General features: G+C 39.3%; 2 protein-coding genes across 2 annotated transcripts in view; both read right to left on the bottom strand.

Moving 5' to 3' along the window:
• The window catches only part of Dennd5a (DENN/MADD domain containing 5A), a 93,082-nt gene that overhangs the window by 55,518 nt on the left and 16,838 nt on the right, over window positions 1–20,726 (bottom strand). The gene's annotated exons all lie outside the window — the stretch shown is intronic.
• LOC102026742 (mitochondrial import inner membrane translocase subunit Tim8 A) lies at window positions 13,075–13,712 on the bottom strand. Its single transcript, XM_005380254.2, has one exon. The coding sequence runs from the start codon at window positions 13,598–13,600 to the stop codon at window positions 13,307–13,309; it is 294 nt and encodes a 97-aa protein (XP_005380311.1). The 5' UTR covers window positions 13,601–13,712; the 3' UTR covers window positions 13,075–13,306.

Raw genomic sequence — 20,726 nt, forward strand, 5'->3', positions numbered from 1 at the left:
AGAAATACATAAAGAAATATGAGGATCCAGAGAACAAATCACATGCATTTCAGTCATCCTACAAAGAGTGTCAGAAAGGTAAAAGAAGGGGATTCATAACCCTAAGATTTATCTATTGAAACTACCCAATCTTTCATCATTTACAGAGAGCTGTTTTAAGAAGCAGCAGTAAAGAAACTAAATGCCTCAAAAATACCTGCGTAGATTTACTTCCTGAATACCTGCGTAGATTTACTTCTGTGTGTCACAGGTACCTTAATTTGTCAACTATTTAGACCTTTGGAAATCCAAATAATATAAGGAATATGACATCACAATTGTCCCATTGTCCTAGAAATAACAAGCAATTCTTTGCCCAACACAAGGTTTACAGACTTCAGCAGGTGTAGATATAAGAACTAAAGCCCATTTCTAACAGTAACTTAGAAGTCAATTAAATAGGTGTTGGTCTATCTTTCTAAATCTGACTCTGAGGAAATATAGTTCAGACAAATCATAGCAGGTTTCTTAAAAGCACACATACCTTACAATGACTTCTAATGGGTTTTTTCTTTATTTGTTCTGCTTTGACCAAGCCAGAAACAAAGACATATTTGTATTGCTATTAGACTGCTTTACTAACTTGATTTGAATAACCCTAAACAAGGGGTGTTTAAACTGGGAAGTTTCAAAGGAACTCCTGATTTCTCTCAAATTGTTTTACAAAAATTTGTGTGAAGGTATATGCATTGTTCTAGGAAAAAAACCATAATTTTTACCAGATTTGCAAAGGATTACATAACTCAAAATACAAACCACTAAAAGGAAAGAGAAACTGGGATGGAGGAATGAAGAAAAGAAGGGAAAAGCAAAAAAAAAAATATGTATATATATTATAATAGTTAAAATAGTTTTATACTACTCATTTCTCTTAGTTCATTGAAAAGAAAGGTTTGCGCTAATATTGTTTGAACAAATAAATGCCTATATCTTGTACTGAGCAACAAATTTAAAGATAACAATACACAATGCATTAACCATTATTACCCTATTATCTTATTTTAAAATTTTGGTTTTTTTCTCTTTAAAATAAAAAAACCATGGTCAAAATGTTTCACCTAATTTGACCATTTGCACACCAATGTAAATGGGTAGGCTTAAACCTATGCACAACTAAATAACTGCTTTCCCAGCCAATGTTCACCCATGTTAGGGCAACATTTCTTTCTTTCCTATCATGAGAAGCCTATGGTCAGTCACTAGATGCAAAATTCTCTTTTGAAACAAACAAACATGTAAGCAAGTTTAAAAAAAAAAAAAGATTCTCAAAACTTCTGCCTTGTGACTTGAAAGGTTATCTACCAGGAATTTTTCACCAAGATCTCAAAGTTGCACAGTGATGCCTCTGTTCACGAACTTAATTCTTTCAACAATTCTGGATGGAAACCAAATTGAACAAGCACTGAATCAAATTTCCCCATAAGGTCAACATTGAGCCTAATCACTGAATTTGACTCAGTTCTCCCCAATTCGGTTTGTGACCAGAATTGTGGAAAGAATCAAATTCATGAACAGAGGTACCACTGTATTATATCTGCGGGAAACAATTGTTTTGAAATGGTGAGAGCAGATACAAAAAGGCACATCCCAAGCAGTTGCTTGAGAGAGACCCACGTGGCCTCGACCAGGTTTATGTGGTATTACACGAAGCTACTCCAGAACATAACTTAGTGCTATGGCTTGAGTGTGGCCCCCAAAAGTTCAAGTGTTAGAACTTTAATTCCTCAGTGTGGCAATAATGGAAGGTAAAGTCAAGTAGGAACCGTTCAGGCTGTGGGGGCAGAGCCCTCACAAATAGATTAATGTCCTTCTCACAAAAATGTTAGCCCTCACAGTTCAGCCCCCTTTCCTCTCTTCTGCATGTGCCCCTTGGCCTTCTGCTTTCCGTCATGAATTGATGGAACGTAAGGCCCTCACCGGATGTGGATGCCCAGCCCTGGACTTCCTAGCCTCCAGAATCATGAACCAAAATAAACTGCTTTTCCAGTCTTAGGTATTCTGCTATAGCAACAGAAAATGGACTAAGACACATACATTCAAGCAAAATGAGGTTATCACCATTTTCTAGAAAATCATTCACTGAATGCATCTGTTACGTCTACCTCTTAGATTAGTTATACCAAATAGGTATTTCAATTCCTAAATCTATAAATAATCAGAGTTGAGATATACATAAGAAGCTTTACATAAAATTTGAAGCATTAGAAAAAGTAGCTAAAGTCATTTTTATAACTAGCACCTAAAGGAAAAAGGGGAAAATAACATAAATATTTACAGAACTATAATTTTAAAAATTGACTTTGTCAACAAAATAATTTATATCTAACCGACAAAAGTTTTGCTTCCTATCAAATCAACTTTGGACAAAATTTTAAAAAAGCTTAGGGCTACGCATGGTACAGTTCAGTGGTATAGAGTGCTTGCCTAGCATGTTTGAGACTCTGGATTTAACCCCTAGTGCAACAACAACAACAAAAGAAAACTAGAAACAAACCTGCTTGAAGGAACTGGAAAGTGAAAACCACAAAAATTCTGACAGAGGAAAAAGAATCAACACTTCAAAGAAGGTAACACTGGGTGAGTTTTCCCTTTTTATGACTTTCCAGCAGAGAAGCCCCAGATTGTGCCATGAAAGATGACTAAAACATAAAAACTCATACTCTTACCAACTTGAAGAACCAGAGGAAAAACTTTAAGATAACCACAGCAGCTGGGAGAGAGGAAATACTAGAATACCCGACTTGGGGAGGAGCTGCTAAATCTGCATATAACTCTGCTTACATCCCTGGCCAACCCAGGAACCATGCATGCGTGCACGCATGGAACAGACAAGTTAGCCAAGTTAGCCACGAACTGAGATTTAAGCTGCCACTCACTGTAGGGAAACAGTCAACAAAATAAAAATCAACTTATACTCAGCGTCAAGAACACAATACAAAATTGCTTGGCACATAAAGAGACAGGAAAGTATGACCCACTCTCAAAAGAAGAATCAATCAACAGAGACTGACCTTGGGTTAGTCTAAACATTGAAATTTGTAGACAAGGATTTTAAAACAGCTATGATCATACCAAATAACAAAACATACCTCAACAGAGAAACAGGCACTGTAATTCAGTGGACAGGCTTAACAGCAGATTGGAGATGACAGGAGTTAGTAAATCTGAAAACATGATAAAAAATTATCCAATCTAAAAAACAGAAAGAGCCAGGTGTGGTGGCACATGCCTGTAATCCCAGCACTTGGGAGGCTGAGGCAGGAAGATCACTGCCAGTTTGAGGCCAGGCTGGGTTACATAGTGAGTCCAAGGCCAGCATGAACTATACTGCAAGAACTTGTCTCAAAAAAAAGCAAGAACAGGGAAAAAAAAAAAGAAAAAAGACTAGAGAGAAAAAAAAGGGAAATGAGGAAAGGGACCTCACAATCTACGGGGACTGGAATTCCAGAAGGTAAATAGGGAGAATGGGGCAGAAAACAAAATATTGAAAGAAATAATGATCAAAAGTTTACCAAATTTGGTAAAAAGACAAAAATACACAAACTCAAAAAGCACAGTGGACCCAAAGTAGGATAAATACCAAGAAAACAATACATAGGCACTATATAGTCAAACTTTTGGAAGTCAAATATAAGAGAAAATCTTGAAAGGAGAGACAGGAAAGGTATATTACATTCTGAGAAAACAAATGACTGAAATTATTACCAGCATGATCCTGTTGGTGACCAGTCACCTGCTCAGTACTATTCATGCTATAATCTGTTTACTTCGTTCACTAAAAGATGTTACTGAATCCCTCCTGTTACAAACATTAAACGAGGCTGCCGACCAGGATAGTATTGCTGGCAGTTCATACTCTATTTTGGTGCATGTTAAAAACCCAGCTTGTTTTGTATTCATCGCCTTTGCTGCCCAGCATTTCAATTCTCTCCACCACCATTCTGAGATTTCTGTTTGTGTGTGTATAAATAACATACATATTTCAATGGTTGTTTCTAAACATTCATCAAAACAAAAACTATGAGTGATAAGCTCATCTTTGAGATGCCATCATTCTGAGCAACCTAAGAAATAAATCATTTTAGTTCAATAGAAAGTTTTCCTGAAGCCATAACCTTTCAAGTTAGATAATTCTGTGGTTAATTTGGGTATTTTCAAAGCAACCCTATCAGAATCCATACCTGTGACTTTAGTCACAAAGATGCAGTTTATATGCAAAATTTCTAAAAAGAATTCTTAGCTCTACCAACAACTTCCCCACCCAAATAAGGTAGCAAGTCAAAACCTTAAGACTTGGCTCATGGAAACCTACTGAGTGGCTACAGGTGTGCACACATCAGGCCCTGGTAGAATAAATGAGTGAACAAACTGGTAATCTAAATTATTGACCTGCATGTTTTTCTTGACCCCAACTTGTTCCTTACATGTAGGCTCAATCTTTTCAGTATTCGGGTTACTGTTTTCAGCAAAAGCCAGGAAATCAACTTTGTAGTAGTCAGAATGTTATCCTAATGTATATTGTTTACTTTACTGTAAATAATAGTGAGCAGTGGTCAATAATAGTTTTATATTCCTTTTTTAAAAAATTCTCTCCATCCCCCAGACAATCTTACAAATCAGAGAGCATTTCCTGCCTTTTTTGACTGGGGCACAGCAGTAGAAAGAGGAGAAAATGCAGGTTTCTAGTTACATGGAGATTACCCTTGCAATTACTTTTAGATGACTCTTCATTACTATCAGCACTTTTTAAAATACAGAGACACCTTAGAAACACACATAAAAGGACAGTAAGGGTCACAAAGTTTTGGCAGCTATCACTCGCCCTTAGCTCTTCTTCATGTGAAACTGAGGTAACTTTGCAGCTGCTACAACACAGAGTGAAGAAGGTAACTCTACTCCTGGAAGAGATGGCCTGTAGCCAGTTATGGTGCCAAGTACATAGACTGTAGGCATGAGCAACGCCCACACTGGCCAGGCCACGGAACCCTCTTCTAAGGCACTAACAGACCAAAACTGCTCACCGATCTTTTTCAAGAGAAAATTAAGAGAAACCATCTGTTACTCCTGTATTTCCCCTAGAGACAGACTGTTCACTTTCTTTTTTTAACATGTTTTCTCTGTCAGAGAAGTTTACGTTTGTAAATTCATATAGTCATAGCCATTTTTTTAAGTACTGGAGATTAAAGCCAGGACATTCACACTGAGCTACATCCCCAGCCCTGTCTTCATTTTTTATTTTGAGACAAGGTTTCAGTATGTTGCCCAGGCTGAGCTCAAACTTATGATCCTCCTGCTTCAGCCTCCCAAAATGCTGGGATTACAGACATGCGCTACCATGTCTGACTCCACACATTGCTTTTATTGAGATTTTGCCTCCTAAACAGGCACCACACCTAATCCAACTCACACACCAAGTATTTCACCAGTTTTAAGAGAGACTGACATCTGAGAACTGATCCAGACAGGACTGCTCAAACCACTGCTGGAACCAATACCGGGCAGGAAGCACACCTCCTGAGGTAACATCTTGGATCTGGACACTTTGCTGTGTTCTGCGGCAGACACAACATGCTGTCAAAATCATTAGAGAAGTCTAAGGAACCCAATCCCATGTTTTTCTCTAATCAATAAATTACATATGTACACATTCTTGTGAACACATTGAGAGTCCTCAAAGGCTATCCATGTACACAAGCTCTTTTCTCTAAAAGCTGCCCCTTCCTGAAAACTGGACTGGGGCAAACCCACTTGCTTCTCTATGAAGCGGCCGAGGCCAAATCTGGGCAATGCGCCATACATTCTCCTCACTACCAAATTTTAAAATAGCCTGAAATAAATCTGAGCAACTAGCCTAGAAGGCAAGAGATAGGCTCTTATCTTTGCTACTTAGTAACTGTGAGATCTTATTTTCTGAGTCTCAATTTATTTACCTACAAGACAAAGCAGGGAACTGACTGCTAAAAAGCAGATGGATGAGTGATTACTGGACAGGGGACTTGAGAAAGCTAAGATACAACATAATCTCCAAAAAACTTAGGAATCTGTAGTACCAAACACTGAAGAAAGTGGACATAAAGATGGGGCTAAAAGCAGGACTGAGAGATGATTTAAGAACAGGCAAACCAGGCATGGTGGTACGAGCCTGTAATCCCGGAACTCGGGAAGCTGAGGCAGGAGGATTACTGCAAATTCGAGGCCAGCCTGGGCTACAAAGTGAGTTCAAGGCCATTCTGAACCACAGAGAAATCCTGTCACAAAAAGAAAAAAAAAAAAAACAAATAAAAATGCATTAGTTGATGAATAAATAAAATATTGAATGACTGTACAGTAAAACACTATTCAGTCACATAAAGGAGTAAAGTACAACTACTGTACATGTTTATAATAGAGAACTTTTAAAACATACTAAATCAAAGATGCCAGAAACAAAAAGACCACATATTGTATGATTCTATTTATATTAAAAAATCCAGAATAGAAGGCCAGGCCTGGTGGTGTACACCTGTAATCCCACCACTTGGAGGCTGAGGCAGGAGGAGCACCATGAGTTCAAGGCAAACTGGACTACATAATGAGACCTTCTCAAAAAACCAAAACAAAATTTAAAAAAACACTATCAAAGGACCCAGAAGCAACATCATCTCAAGTCACAATGAGCACAACTGGCACAGATCTTATTCTCATACCAATCCCCAAAATACAGAACCTGAAAAAGCCTGGAGCATGTAGAAAAAGCTAGTTCTACAACTGAGGCAAGACACATACAAAATGAACCTGCAGCACCTACTTCTGCCATGAAATAAGGAAAAGAGATTTTAAACTCTACATAAGAAAAGCATCACAGACACTACCAGCTTATCAAGATTAACATCAACACTGATAAATTATACTTACTCTACGTATCCTTGATATGAGAATAGCACTTTATGTCTGGGATCTTCCTCCAAAAAACTGATAATTCTAACTACCATACACATAGCAATTGAGGGATAGTCTACAAAAACATCTGACCAGTATTTTTCAAAACTACTCAAGTCATCAAAAAAGATTTAGTGACCTGTTTCAAGATTAAAAAAAAGCTGGGGATGTAGCTCAGTGTGAAGGCCCTGAGTTTAATCCATAGTACCAATAAATAAACAAAATACAATTTTTTTTTATTTTATTTTAAAAATAAAAGAAGGAAAACATTGGCAGACAACCTTTTACAAAATAGCAAAAGAACAGTACAGACAATACAGTTACAAACAAAGTGGTCGGAAATTGATATTTCAAGATACAAATTGATATCTTCAAAGTGGTTTCTCATGAAAACAGATAGAGACATGCAATATTGATCAATCAAGGACTCATTGACAGTTTCTTTCAGCAAAGAAATAGAAGACAGTAGAACAACTATGTTAACTATCCTGTAAATACATACATACAAAATTTCTCCTTTCCCTTCTCTTTTCTCACATCCCAATTGCCCTTTACCCTTGAGTGTTTTCCTATTATTTCACAATGTCTATCATACCTCCTAGCAAAACACAATTATTTTATTTAAAAACTTTTTAAATGAAAGTTTAAAAGGGCTGGCACTATAGCTTAGTGTGAAGGTCCTGGTTCAACCCCCAGTACCAAAGCAATAAAAATAATTTTTAAATAAAGTGTGATTGAGGCTCAGGAAGCAGTTCCAATCTTGTACTTGACCTACCTGAATTCCCATTCTACTTTAAAACATCTTATCTTTGAGGACTGGATGATTTGAGTTCCTCTTCAAGTACGCCAGCTGAAGCTGGTTGGATCTAAGAGGACTGCCAGACTGCCCATCAGATAACTTCTGACTTTACAGCACTATGACAAGTGACATTTTTCATAACAATGACCGAAAGAAGCAGAAAGTAGCGCCCAATGCCCACTTTCTCTATGTTCTGCTAAGATTTCTAAAGAGGAAAACAAAGATCCTTACTTGATCCTCAAAGACTTCACTGCCAGAGGTTCCCATATACCGCAGCTACTTTACAGTCTTAGAAAATGAAAAGCCAGGCATGGTGGAACACACCTTGGGAGTCTGAGGCAGGAAGACTGCCCTGAGTTCAAGACCAGCCAGGGCTACATAGTGAGTTCAAGACCAGCCAGGGCTACATAGTGAGAGCCTGTCTCAGACAGACAGACAGACAGACAGACAGACAGAGAGAAAGACAGAGAGACAGAGAGAGAATGAGAGGGAGGGATGGAAGGAGGGAGACAGAGGAGAGGGAGAGAGAAAGAGAAACAAAGAAAAAGAAAGACAATAAAAGCCGGGGGGTGTGCGCACCCATAACCCCAGCACTTGGGAGGCTGAGGCAGGAGGATCACCAGGAGTTCAAGGCTAGCCTGGGCTATATAGTGAGTTTCAGAGCAGCCTAAATGACAGAGTGAGACCCTATCTCAAAAAGCAAAAAAGCAAGCAAGAAAGCAAGCAGGCAAGGAAGGAAAACAAGTGTTCTTCCTCAAAAGGTCAACATGGCACTTTTATAACTGTCTATATACTTCTACACATTTCCTGCCCCACCCCTTGTGTGGTACTGGGGACTGAACCTCACACATCCTAAGCAAGCACTCTACATTGACCTACATCTCCAGCCCTTTCTACTGGGGTGGGTGTACCCCCACCCAATAAAAGTCTGAATTACAGAGTGAGATCCTGTCTTTAAGAATCTGGAGGAAAAAAAAAAGTCTAGATACAAACAAGCTTAGTGAACATTCTGACACCAATGATGCATGGGGGTGAGGGGAAGAGGATAAGGTCTCATTAAATTATCCAGGTTGACCTCAAAATTATGATCCTCCTCCTCAGGCTCCAGAATAACTGGAATTATGGGTATATACCACCACATACCTAACTTCTGCCACTATTATTTTTACCTGTTGGTCTATTTGGTATAATTAACTCTTTTAATTAGTATCCTCTCAATAGCATACTTCCACCCAAATAAGATGTCTCAATACTGCCAAAATATGCCCCATGCTCACTCACCTTCTACCTATTCCCACTGATACTCCTAACCTTGAAGGCCTTTTTCAAATGCCACTATTGTCACACATTTTCTCTAGTCATTGCCAATACATGATACTTCTGTCTAGTATTGTAGGCTCCTTAATAGAGCTATAAACTGTGACTTCACTGCAGGTAAGATTTACATTTAATCCACTTCAACTCTTCCACCTGTTTCCAGTGAAAGTTCAGGTATTTCAACACAACCAAATTTACCCTTTTTTTCCTAACATGACCTAAAATTTGGGCACAATTTAATACTGAACTGGTCCCAACCCCAAAAATGATCCCTTTGAAATAAGTTCACCAACCTGCAATATTTTAAAAGCTGTCTTAAAAAAAAGCCATACCCTTTCATCTGCTAAACACACTTAAATAACACCCAGAAGACATAGGGGTGGGGGCACTGACTGAAATAGCAGCAAATATTTAGAAGCAATTTCTCATAGTAGAGCTTAAAACTGCAAGAAAAAGAAAAAAATAGCTCAAAGAATGCCTAATGACAAGAAGAATTTTGGCACAAGAAAGTATACAGAATACATTCTAACCATTAAAGCCACAACATGGGCTTTAAACCCAGGATCCTGGCACTGAGCTACATCCCCAGCCCTTTATTTCTGAGACAGATTTTTCACAACTTAAGTCATTAAGTTGTCCAGGTTCAAACTTGTGATCCTCCTGCCTCAGCCTCCCAGAGTGCTGAGGTTAATATACCTTCATGCCCGACTAACTAAAAATATTAATTACAATCCAACTTCTGAGTTAAAAAGTCTAGATACAGTCTGGCATGGTGGTGCATGCCTGTAATCCCAGCACTCAGGAGGCTGAGGCAGAAAGATAGTTGTGAGCTAAGGTCATTCTGGGCTACACAGTGACACAACGAGCTCAAGGCCAGTCTGAATTACAGAGTGAGATCCTGCGTTTAAGAATCTGGAGAAAAAAAAGAAGTCTAGATACAAACAAGCTTAGTGAACATTCTAACACCAATGACGCACAACTAGAGGCCCATAAAAGAAGCAGCACTTACAGTGGCATTATTTTTAATATTTGAAAAAGCTATGTTCAGATGTATATGAAAATATTATATAAATTTAACTGAAAGTTCAGATTTCTTTTATTAACATGAGAGAAAAAAACAGCAATTTTTCTGCATAGACAAATTAAGAGAAATGTCAAATCTAGAACAGGATCAGAAAAGCAAGATGAATAAAGCCAGACATGATTTTCAAAATAATTAATAATCTGTCCAGTGTGAGCAACAAACAATCCAAACAAATTCTGGCCATAAATACATGGGCTATAGGATGGATATAAACCCTGGTTAGAGCCCTACCTAAGGAACTTCCTTTCCATGTTGAAATTGAACCTTGCCTGCAGTGGAGCAGTAAGCTACAGCTGTATCAGTTACACACACATTTACCATACAGTTGTGATAAACACAAATACATCCTCCACTTGACATGGCTATTAACTACTGGATCACTACAGCTGCAACTGATCATCCTAGCATCTACCATTAGAAGAGGCAAAGAACCCTCTCTTAAGCAAACAGCATGGTAAAGTAGAAAAAAATTCTTGACTGTAGAAAGACCTAAAAAAAAAAGGTGATTATAATTAAAATACCTGGCACTAATAACTGAGAATGTTAATGCCTTTCAAATTACTACTATAGGTCATAACTTTTCTGGCAAAAGAACATAAAAGACAGCTGGGCATGGAGGAATATGCCTGTAATTTCAGCACTCAGGAGGCTGAGGTAGGAGGATTGCTGAGTTTGAGGCCAGCTTGGGCTACATGGTACAATCAAGGCCAGCCTAAACTACATAGCAAGACTTGTCTAAAAAAAAAAAAAAGAATGCAAAAATAGATAAAGCCCAGTGTGATGCCCCATGCCTGTAATACCAGCACTCTAGGGGGCTGACACAGGACTGCCAAATTCAAGGCCAGCCTCAGCATTTTAGCAAGACCTTATTTCAAAATAAAAAATTTCGGGGCTGGGGATTTAGCTCAGCGGCAAAGCACTTGCCTGGCAAGCGCAAGGTCGTGAGTTTGGTTCCCCGTACCGGAGAAAAACAAAAAAACCAAAAAAAAAAAAAACAAAAAACAAAATAAAAAATAAAAAATTTCAAAAGGCTGGAGATGCACATCAGTACAAAGGACCTGAGCTTAATCCTCAGTACAGAGTCAGAGACAGACATACAGACAGAGAGAAAGAGAGAGAGAGAGAGAGAGAGAGAGAGAGAGAGAGAGATGTGGCAGCACATGTCTGCTATCCCAGCTTAGACACTGAGGTAGAAGAGTGTAAATTTGAGGCCTGCGTGCAGAACTTTGCAAGACCTTGTCTCAAAATTAAAAAACAAAAGAGGGGGCTGGGGATGTAGCTTAGTGGTAGAGCACTTGCCTTGCATGCACAAGGCCCTGGGTTCCATTCCTGGTTGCATGCACGCATACACATGCACACGAAGAATATCAAAGATAGTCCTGTATGATTCCTGTGATTATTTTAGAACCCCCTTCATAAACCTAAACACACTTAAAGGAAGGGAAGGAGTTGGGCATGGTGGTGCACCCCTGTAACCCAGCACTGAGGAGGCTGTGACAGGAGAAGCACGGCAAGCTCAAGGCCAGCCTGAACTACATAGTGAGACACTGTCTCCAAACACCACCCCTGACAAAAAGTATTAAGGAAGGGAAGGAGAGAACTCTTAAACAGGAAATGGAAAAGCCTGAGTCCTGACCTGATTTAACACAAATGGCCAGGCTTGGTGGCACACTCCTGTACTGCCATCAATTGAGACTGAGTGAAGGGGATTACAAACTGAAATCCCACCAAGGCAACTTGACAAGTGTTTCCTAAAAAGGGCTGGTGATGTAGACTTTATAGCGCACCCCCGGGTTTGATCCCCAGTACTGGAAAAAAAATGCACTTCTTTCTTTCTGCCTGCATCTCCACCTGCCTGTAAAGCACCTGCTGACATCTAGTTTCCTCTCTTACCATTCCTCTCCCCCTCTGCACTTCCCCAAATAGGGCATCCTTTTTTCATGCCTTCATTCTTTTGTAGATGCTCTTCTCTGCCTGATTAGGCAATCTACATTTATCCCCTGATAAATCAAAAATCCATGGTATTCCAACAATACTGTTGTTTCCCCATCCCCAAGTTCTTCTAGAACTCTTCCGTAGGAGCTATTTTCAAAGCCATTTACTAGTCATAAAACAAATTTGGTCCTTTAAATATAGTTCACACAGTATGACTTTCAGTTACCTCACAACCTTTGTTTATAGAACTGAATTCTACTCTATGGGTAGCCTAACGATACTTAAAACAGGTGCATCTAATCCCTCAACTAAGTCATACTTTGTGTAAGTTAAACTTGCAGCCAACTAAAAGTTGTCTTTTTAAAAATCTTGTAGAACTTATTTCAGTCATCAAAAGAATGCAGCCAACCCAATCTATAATGATTAATATCCGATATACATCTCTACCTAAAACGGCTGTTTTTAGCCTAAATCTTTAAATTTCATTAGACACACCTTTGAATTTTTGTACCCTAATACACAGGGTAAGTTAATTTATTCTTGTGGCCATGTAGTAATGAGAATTATGTTCACTGGCTAGATTTCTTTATAACAAAAGCCTCTCAATTCTCGGGTTGTCCGGTCTACCTTGAGACCACACTTTAATATAGGTATGTAAGTGAATCAAGGTATAGGGGAGGGAGATAACCTAGAATAATAAAATATGCTGTATGAATATTCGACAGATTTTTTTCAGCACTGACACAATCACTAGATAAGACACTGACAGTTAAGTGCCAAAGTGTTCTCTCACTGCTGTCTTTTCTGGCAGAAACAAAGATCTTCCCCAAAAATCTGAAATGAATTCAGTTAAATTTTATCTTCGGGTCCCACTACCAAATTATAGAACGGAAAAAAATATAAAGTACCACTATCAAAATTACAGGAAAGTTAAGGGAGCCTTGAGAAAATCATAGTGCCACATACAATAATACACAATTAGTCATTTCTCACTCACTGTCAATTATTTTCATAGGATTCGCAGGAAAAAAAGTAAATACACATATGACCCTCAAACCCCACACAAAAAAAGCTGGTCTTTGTTTATTCTCAAGAAAAGACGTCCCAAGAGTGACAAAAAGTGGGAGTCAGTCCCCTCACTGCCATTTCTTCATCCCATCAACAGCTCTTCTTTTCTTCAACTACCTTCCTTTTCCGAAGAGGTAATGCTGAGATCAGTCAGAAAGGCTTTCTGAGAAAGCTGGCTTGGACTTCTGGGTCTGCTCCAGTCTGTTCAAGATGAACTGGCTTGTATCGATGAAACGCTCAACGCAGTTCACAAAGCAGGCCTCGGCCCGACTGTCCAATTTTGGCCCCGGCTTGTCCATGCACTTCTCCCAACAAAGTTCAGTCATCTGGTGCACCAGCTGCTGGAAACGCTGCTTCTGAGTCTCCACCTCGATGAAATGCTGCAACTGCGGGTCCACTGCGCCCAGACCCGCCGCAGAAGACGAGGAGGAGGAATCCATCCCAGAGCAACCACGCTTGTCTAGACGGCAGCCTAGACACACACCGCACCAACTCACCGACCTTCACTTCACATGTGTCCGCACCGGAACCGGAACCACAACCCGCCCCCTTGGGACCGCCCTGTGAGCTCACTGCGCCTGCGCCAGGCAGTTGCCGAAGCCCGCCCCCTGCCCCGTGCCCTGCGCGTGTGAGCTCAAGCTCACTGAACCGGAGGCTGCGTTTCTGGCTGGCTGGACTCTCCGCGGCCAATAGCAGCGCCTTACCTGCACCCTGAACCTAAATGTCTAGTTTTTTTAAAGTAAGTTTTGTGACTAGCACAACTCCTTCCTGTACCTCTAATTCTGCATCACCTGTTAGGAGCTCAAGTTTCTTATCCTCAAGTATACCCTAATTATTCTCATCAAAATATCCTGCAATTCAAAAAAAGGATGCTAAAAGTATTCCCTGGTTCTACCGGTACTCACCTTAATGAAGAAGATGTGGTTAGCCTGACTGCAGTGCGCCATGTTGGCTCTTAATATTATGGTTTTTTTTTCTAAGCCCTCATACAACACCCCTAAGGGTTTTTTTCTTGCAATTTTATAACTTTGACAATCAGTTCTCATCCCCACTGACAAATCTGGCAAGTGTAATTGGGTACATAGGTAAATACTACTTGTTTGGTGAATCTTCATCGCTGTGTTTTCTGGGAAACTACATGCACACATAGGGCATTCCTTACTCCTTCCGCCCAGACTGCTCTGTTCAGCCTGGCCTCAAGGCGCAACCCGTTCTTTGTGTCAAATTTCCAGGATCTTGAGTGCCCAAGGGACACATATGAAGCGAACTCTATGAATGAATGTGGGCACATTCATGGCATATCCTCAGTCACCACCTCATTGACAGCAGAACTGCCTGTATTGGTCAGCTTTCTGTTGCAATGACAAAATACCTAACGTGAACAATTGAAAGGAGCAAAGGATTACTGTAGGTCAAGATTTCAGAGATGTCAGTCTATGAACAGCTGGCCCCAAGGCTTTCAGGGCTATGGTGAAGCAGAAACCATGGCAGAAAGGCATGGTGAGGAAAAGCTCCTCACCTCATGGCAGCAAGGAATGCCAGAGAAAAAGGAGCTGGGGATGGAATATAATCCCTACAGTCAAGCCTCCATGACCCGGTCCCTTCAACTAGATCCCCCTCCTGTTTCCATCACCATTAATTATGATCTCATCAACAGTTTCATCCATGGATAAAGTTAGGGCCCTCTCAATCTAATCACTTCTCAACAGCACACCAGCAACCAAGCCTTTAACACAATGAGCCTTATGGAGAACATATACCCAAAGTGTAACACAGCCTTTCTCACCAGTCTTCTTTGGAGCAGCCACTGTGCAGGGCCCACATGGGGCAGGAAGAAAGCAAGGGATTCTACTCTAATTATTTTTTTCCAGTACTAGAGACTGAACCAGATCTTCACACTGTGCTACATCCACAGCCCCCTCCCCCCAGCCCCCCCCTAGTCAGTCTCACTAAGTGAGGCTAAATTGCTCAGGCTGAGCTTGAACTTCTAACCTCCTGCCCCACCCTCCCTGGGATTACAAGCAAACACCACCACACCCTCGTTTTGTTTTTGCTGTTTTGCTTTTTTGCATTATGGGAGAGGGAGATCAAACACAAGGCTTTGAGCATGGTATGCAAGTGTTCTACCACTGAGCTACATTCCCAGCCTCCATTCTAAATTCTGACTAGGACTATATCAAGCTCTTACCTTTTTTCTGCTTTCAAAAATACATCTATTGCAGTAACTTTATGATCCCTTAAAGATTATTGAAAGTGACTGAATGACCTCATCCCCAAATTCTTTGGAATTCTTCAGTTGTAATTTGTCTGGGCCAGGAGACTTTAATTCATTTATAGCAAGTAGTTTTCTGTATAGATGGCTAAAGATCAGTTGTAATGTCTTCTTACCAATGCCGTTCTATCTTTCCCAGTCTATATATAATTAACATTGAGAATGGGAGAAAAAACTTATGAGGCTATCTTACTCTTCAGTTTATTTTTTCAAATGTAGTTATTTTCAATTTCACATTTAGAGTATCATCTAGAGTAAAATACACTTCTTCCAGAAATATTTAGCATAATAGAGGTTTTGTTAGGTTCTTCAAAATAAAGCCATGAACATGTTAGAGAAAGCAAATAAGTTAATTATAACAGAATTCTTCTAAAACCAAACCAGCCAATCTACTATAAAATAAGCTAAAGAATTTTGATTCTCAGGATGAAAAAAAACCTCTGAAAATTATCCCATATTTGCTGCCATAGAGAAAAAGATGTGCCAAGCCAAAAAATTTAGTTCTTCAACGTGAAAATTTTCTCACAATTCATCAACATATCAACACATATTTACTTAATGTGCAAAAACAATTAAAACAATTCACCTAAAAGCTCATATCATGCTCATACCCTTTCAATCAATTCAAGCCATAAAAATAAGCAGTGAGCATGTTGGTGCACACCTGAGATCCTACCACTCAGGCAGCTGAGGCAGGAAGACCGCTGAGAACTGAAGGCCAGTCTTAGGTACACAGTAAATTCAAGCCTAGTCTAGAATACAGAGTGGGCCCCTGTCTCAAAAATAAATGAATGAAGCTGGGCATGATGACATATGCCTGTAATCCCAGCACTTAGGAGGCTGAGGCAGGAGAATCACCTTAAGTTCAAGGCCAGCCTGGGCCACAAAAGCCAGTTTAAGGCCAACCTGCACTATACAGCAAGACCCTGTCTCAAAAAACAAACAAAAATAAATGAATGAATGAATGCAGTGGTATTTTTCTCAACTTAGCCACTATGAGATTTATAAAGATTTTATCTCTCCCACATTCAGCCATTTTGCTACACTATATATTTGATCAATTCATGCATTTTTATTCAGTTCCTACTGTGCTAAAAAAATCTGTGCTAAGTGCTGTGGAGACATACAAACATCATTAAAAATCAACCCCTTAGGGAATCCATAAACATAGATCCATAAGGTTGTACCTCCTCCTGCAAGCAAAGAACACCCTCCAATCCAGAGGGGTCTCTTATCCAGATACAGCTGGGAAGATACTACAATATATCTTATGACATATGCATAATAGTAGAAGAAAAAGATATGTTTAAAGATAGGCAAAATTAAATTGAAATACTTGTTCCATGTTTTATTCATTTTTAAGTAACCTGTCCATGGTCTCTGTAATAAATGTGTATTTGGCCTTTGGTTTCCAGAAGCACCTACAGGACTGACTTTTATATGCTAATGAGATGACTGGTGACCAGGGCCATGAGATAGTCTCAGGATAGAAGTTACTGACCAGAAAGACTAAGGATGACTCAAAAAATGAAAGTTTCGGCCCCCCAACACTACAGGCAGAGAAGACCAAGAGATTCAAGACTAAGTTAATCACTGATAAGTAATGACTTCATCAATCAGATCTCATAGTAATGAAACACAAACACACACACACACACACTACACCCAAGCAAGAAAACTGAAAGAGGCTCTGAGCTGTTGAACACATTGAAGCACTGGAGAGTGGCCCACCCAAGAGGGTACGGAGCTCAACACATTTTGGCTGTTTCTGAGTTGTATCATTTATAATAAATGGGTAACAGTAAAGCATTTTCCTGATTTCTCTGAGCCATTCTAGCAAATTACTGAACCTGAGGAAGGAGTTGTGGAAACCCCCGTTATAGACAGCTGGTTGGTCAGAAGTATAGATGGCAACCTGAGACTTCTGATTAGCACCTAAAATGGAGGGACATTTTCTAGGACTGAGTCCTTAACCTGGGGGGGCTGCACAAACTCTCGGTTATTAGTGCCAGAAGTGAATGAAACTGTGGATGCCCAACGGATGCCCAGTGATATGGAGAATTGGCTCATATGTGTGGCTCAACCACACACACATTTGTGAGAAGTATTATATAGAGAAACACTTACAAAGTGCCTCTCTCCTATAAATGTGTTTCTTCATCTGCACTGTGGAGATAAGTACCTACCTTACCAAGCCTATTGAGGGGACTAAGTGAATTAGCATATGTAAAGCATATGGAACATACTTGCATGGAGCACAAGATACTCTACAAATATTAGCTCCTTCCTTTCCAAGTGGACTGCCACACATGCAAGAGTCATCTCCAAACCTTTAGTCCCTGAATACAAGATACAGAAATGTCCTGGAAGTTCCCAATACTTCCCAAGAAAGAAGTCTCTACTGCATGAAATGGCAGCATTCACAGAATGTTTTCCAAAGGAAAGAGCACAGCAGCAAACAATGTATCCCCCAAACACTGACATGTCTCTTGGCCCACAGCTTACAAGGAACTGCCCAGTATCCTCTTCTTCCCAATAGCACACACAGAGGTTTAAAAGTCTGGATGCCAGCAGGCAAGGTTACCCAAGTCTGTCCTCCCAGCTACTAGGATGTCTGAAACAGAAGGATCAGAAGTTCAAGGCCAGCCTGGTCAACTTAGCAAGTGCTTATCTCAAAAATACAACTTAAAGTCAGGCATGGTGGTATACTCCTATAATCCCAGCACTTGGAAGCCTGAGGAGGGAGGATCACCATGGGTTCAAGGCCAGCCTAGGCTACACACTGAGTTCAAAGCCAGCCTGAACTACATAGCAAGGCCCTGTTTCAAAAACCAAAACAAACAAAAACTACAATTTAAAAAGGGATGGGGATGTAGGTCAGTGATAGGGGCACTTATCTAGCATGTGCAAGGCCTTAAATTCAATCTTGAACACCATAAAAAGAAAAAAGAGAATTTGAGTGCTTCTTATTAATTTAACTTCAACAACAGAAGAGAAAGTTTCCTTTATCCATAAGACTTTTTATAGTAATAAACTCTTCTTTTACAAAATTTTCTAACCACTAAAATTTCACAAATTGTACTATATCAAAGCACAAAGACTAGCATTCGTTTCACAAAATGTGCATTAAAAGCACTGTACTGGTCATATCAAAGACTTCTTGTACTCCAAGTCCAGCTGTGAGCAATGGAAATGCTCTTTCACTCTGTAGAATATAAAAAATAGCCAAAAAAAAGCATGGAGATACTTTTTTTTTAAAAGCCAGTAGTAATGTTACAAGTATAATATTTAAAACAATTAACTCTAAAATTATCTATCTAAATGTGAAGGGTAAAAAAGTCTTAAGAAAACGTAAAATATCTTTTAAACTTCACAATAGCAAAGATACAAAGTGCACCATACATAAAGAAATTAATAGTACAATTTAAAACATTTGTTCCTTGAAAGTACCAATAAAGGAATAAAAAGAGAATATACAGATACAAGAAAATATCTTCAAAAAAAGGAAATACCTCCAATACATATAACAAGACATGTGCAGAACATAGAAAGAATGTAGTTAAATCAGTAAAGAAAAAAATAGCAACCCCTCCCAGATACCTAAAAAAAAAAAAAAAAAGGCTAAACACAAACAGCTGACAACCTTAACAAGTGCTCAACTGTATTAGTCATCCAGAACCCGCAAATTCAAATGTAATGCAACACCACTGCATAACCACCGTAACAGGTCAAACAAAAGGGAAGGAAAGTATCAAGGATAAGTGAGGACAGCAAGCAAGCTATACTCTGATACACTGCAGGCAGGACTGTAAACTGGCACAATCTCTATGGAAAATCCTACGGCATCTGCTAACACTGAAAATATTTACACCTATAACCCAGCAATTCCATCCTAAGTACATTCCCAACAGACCAAAAAGCATATTAACAAAAAATGTACTTAGGTAAATGTTTACAACAAATCAATACCATAATATTTAAGATGCTGAAACTATTCATGTCCCTTTAAACTGCAGAACTGAGATATAAACTGTGATAAAGTTACACAGTGAAAAACTATACAGTAGCGAGAGGTGGTGGCACATGCCTATAATCCCAGCACTTGGGAAGCTGGGGCAGGACTGCCGTGAGTTTGAAGCCACCATGGGCTACTTAGTCAGTTCAGGGCCACCCTGGACTACATAGTGAGACCCTGAATCAAAAAAACAAAAAAGAAAACTATACAGCAATGAGAATGAACAACCTAAAACTACATATAAAGTGAATGACTCTCTCAAACATAATATGGTGCAAAAGAATCCACACACTAAAGAGCACACAGTATATGATTAGTTATATAAAGTACAAAGACAGACCCACGCAGTTAAAAGTCAGAACAGTGGTTACAACTGGTGAGTGGGAAGGTAGATCTTGATTCTAGAGTGAAGGCAAATATTCACAAAAATGCTACCACAGTATACACTCTGAGATGCACACTTCATGTATATTTATTTCAACAGCGTTAGGTTTTTTTGGGTTTTTTTGAGACAGGATCTCACTATGCAGCTCAGGCTGGCCTTGAACTTGCTATGTAGCCCACACTAGCCTCAAACTCATGGCTCTCCTCCTGCCTCAGCCTCCCAAGTGCTGGTATTACAAGTGCATACCACCATGCCCGGCAATAACTATTTAATTTTTCTAAAAAAGAATAAACTCTGCATTTTCATAAATCTGAATATAAATCCTAGTCTTTCTTCATATTATCTGTGTTACCTAACTGCACTGTACATCAACTGTCTTACCTATAAAATGAGAATAGGACTTCCTTTATGTTATTGCTACTGAGCACAAATGGGATAATGTATATAGTAGTATTACCCTGTCACTACTTCCCATCGGTATCAAAATTATATTAAAGTAAGCCAGGCATGGTGGTACATTACACACCTGTAATCCCAGCACTCAGGAGGCCGAGGCAGGAAGATTACTGTGAGTTCAAGGCCAGCCTGAACTACATAGCAAGACCCTGTCTCAAAAAAAAAAAAAAAAAAAAGAAAAAGAAAAAAAACTAAACTAATGAGTAAGGAAATCTGTATACAACAGGCTTTTCTGGTTAAATTCTCTGTAGTTAAAAAAAAAAAAAAAAAGTCATTTGCACTGCTGCCATTTCTTTTCCAGTTAGAGACTCTCTGTTGTCTATCCCTGCTTAACAAATTGGGACAAAACTTTAACCACTAAAATAATAATGTATTATTTCACATTGTGTACAAGAGTCAGGAAACTGAAAGCAGCTTGACTGGATGGTCAAGCTAATT

This window comes from Chinchilla lanigera, unplaced genomic scaffold, assembly GCF_000276665.1.
Source record: "Chinchilla lanigera isolate Chin_1 unplaced genomic scaffold, ChiLan1.0 scaffold00013, whole genome shotgun sequence".
Taxonomy (NCBI): Eukaryota; Metazoa; Chordata; class Mammalia; order Rodentia; family Chinchillidae; genus Chinchilla; species Chinchilla lanigera.

Excerpts from the sequence above, each read along its gene's own strand:
- LOC102026742 (XM_005380254.2), bottom strand. The coding sequence starts at position 13,600 with ATGGATTCCTCCTCCTCGTCTTCTGCGGCGGGTCTGGGCGCAGTGGAC.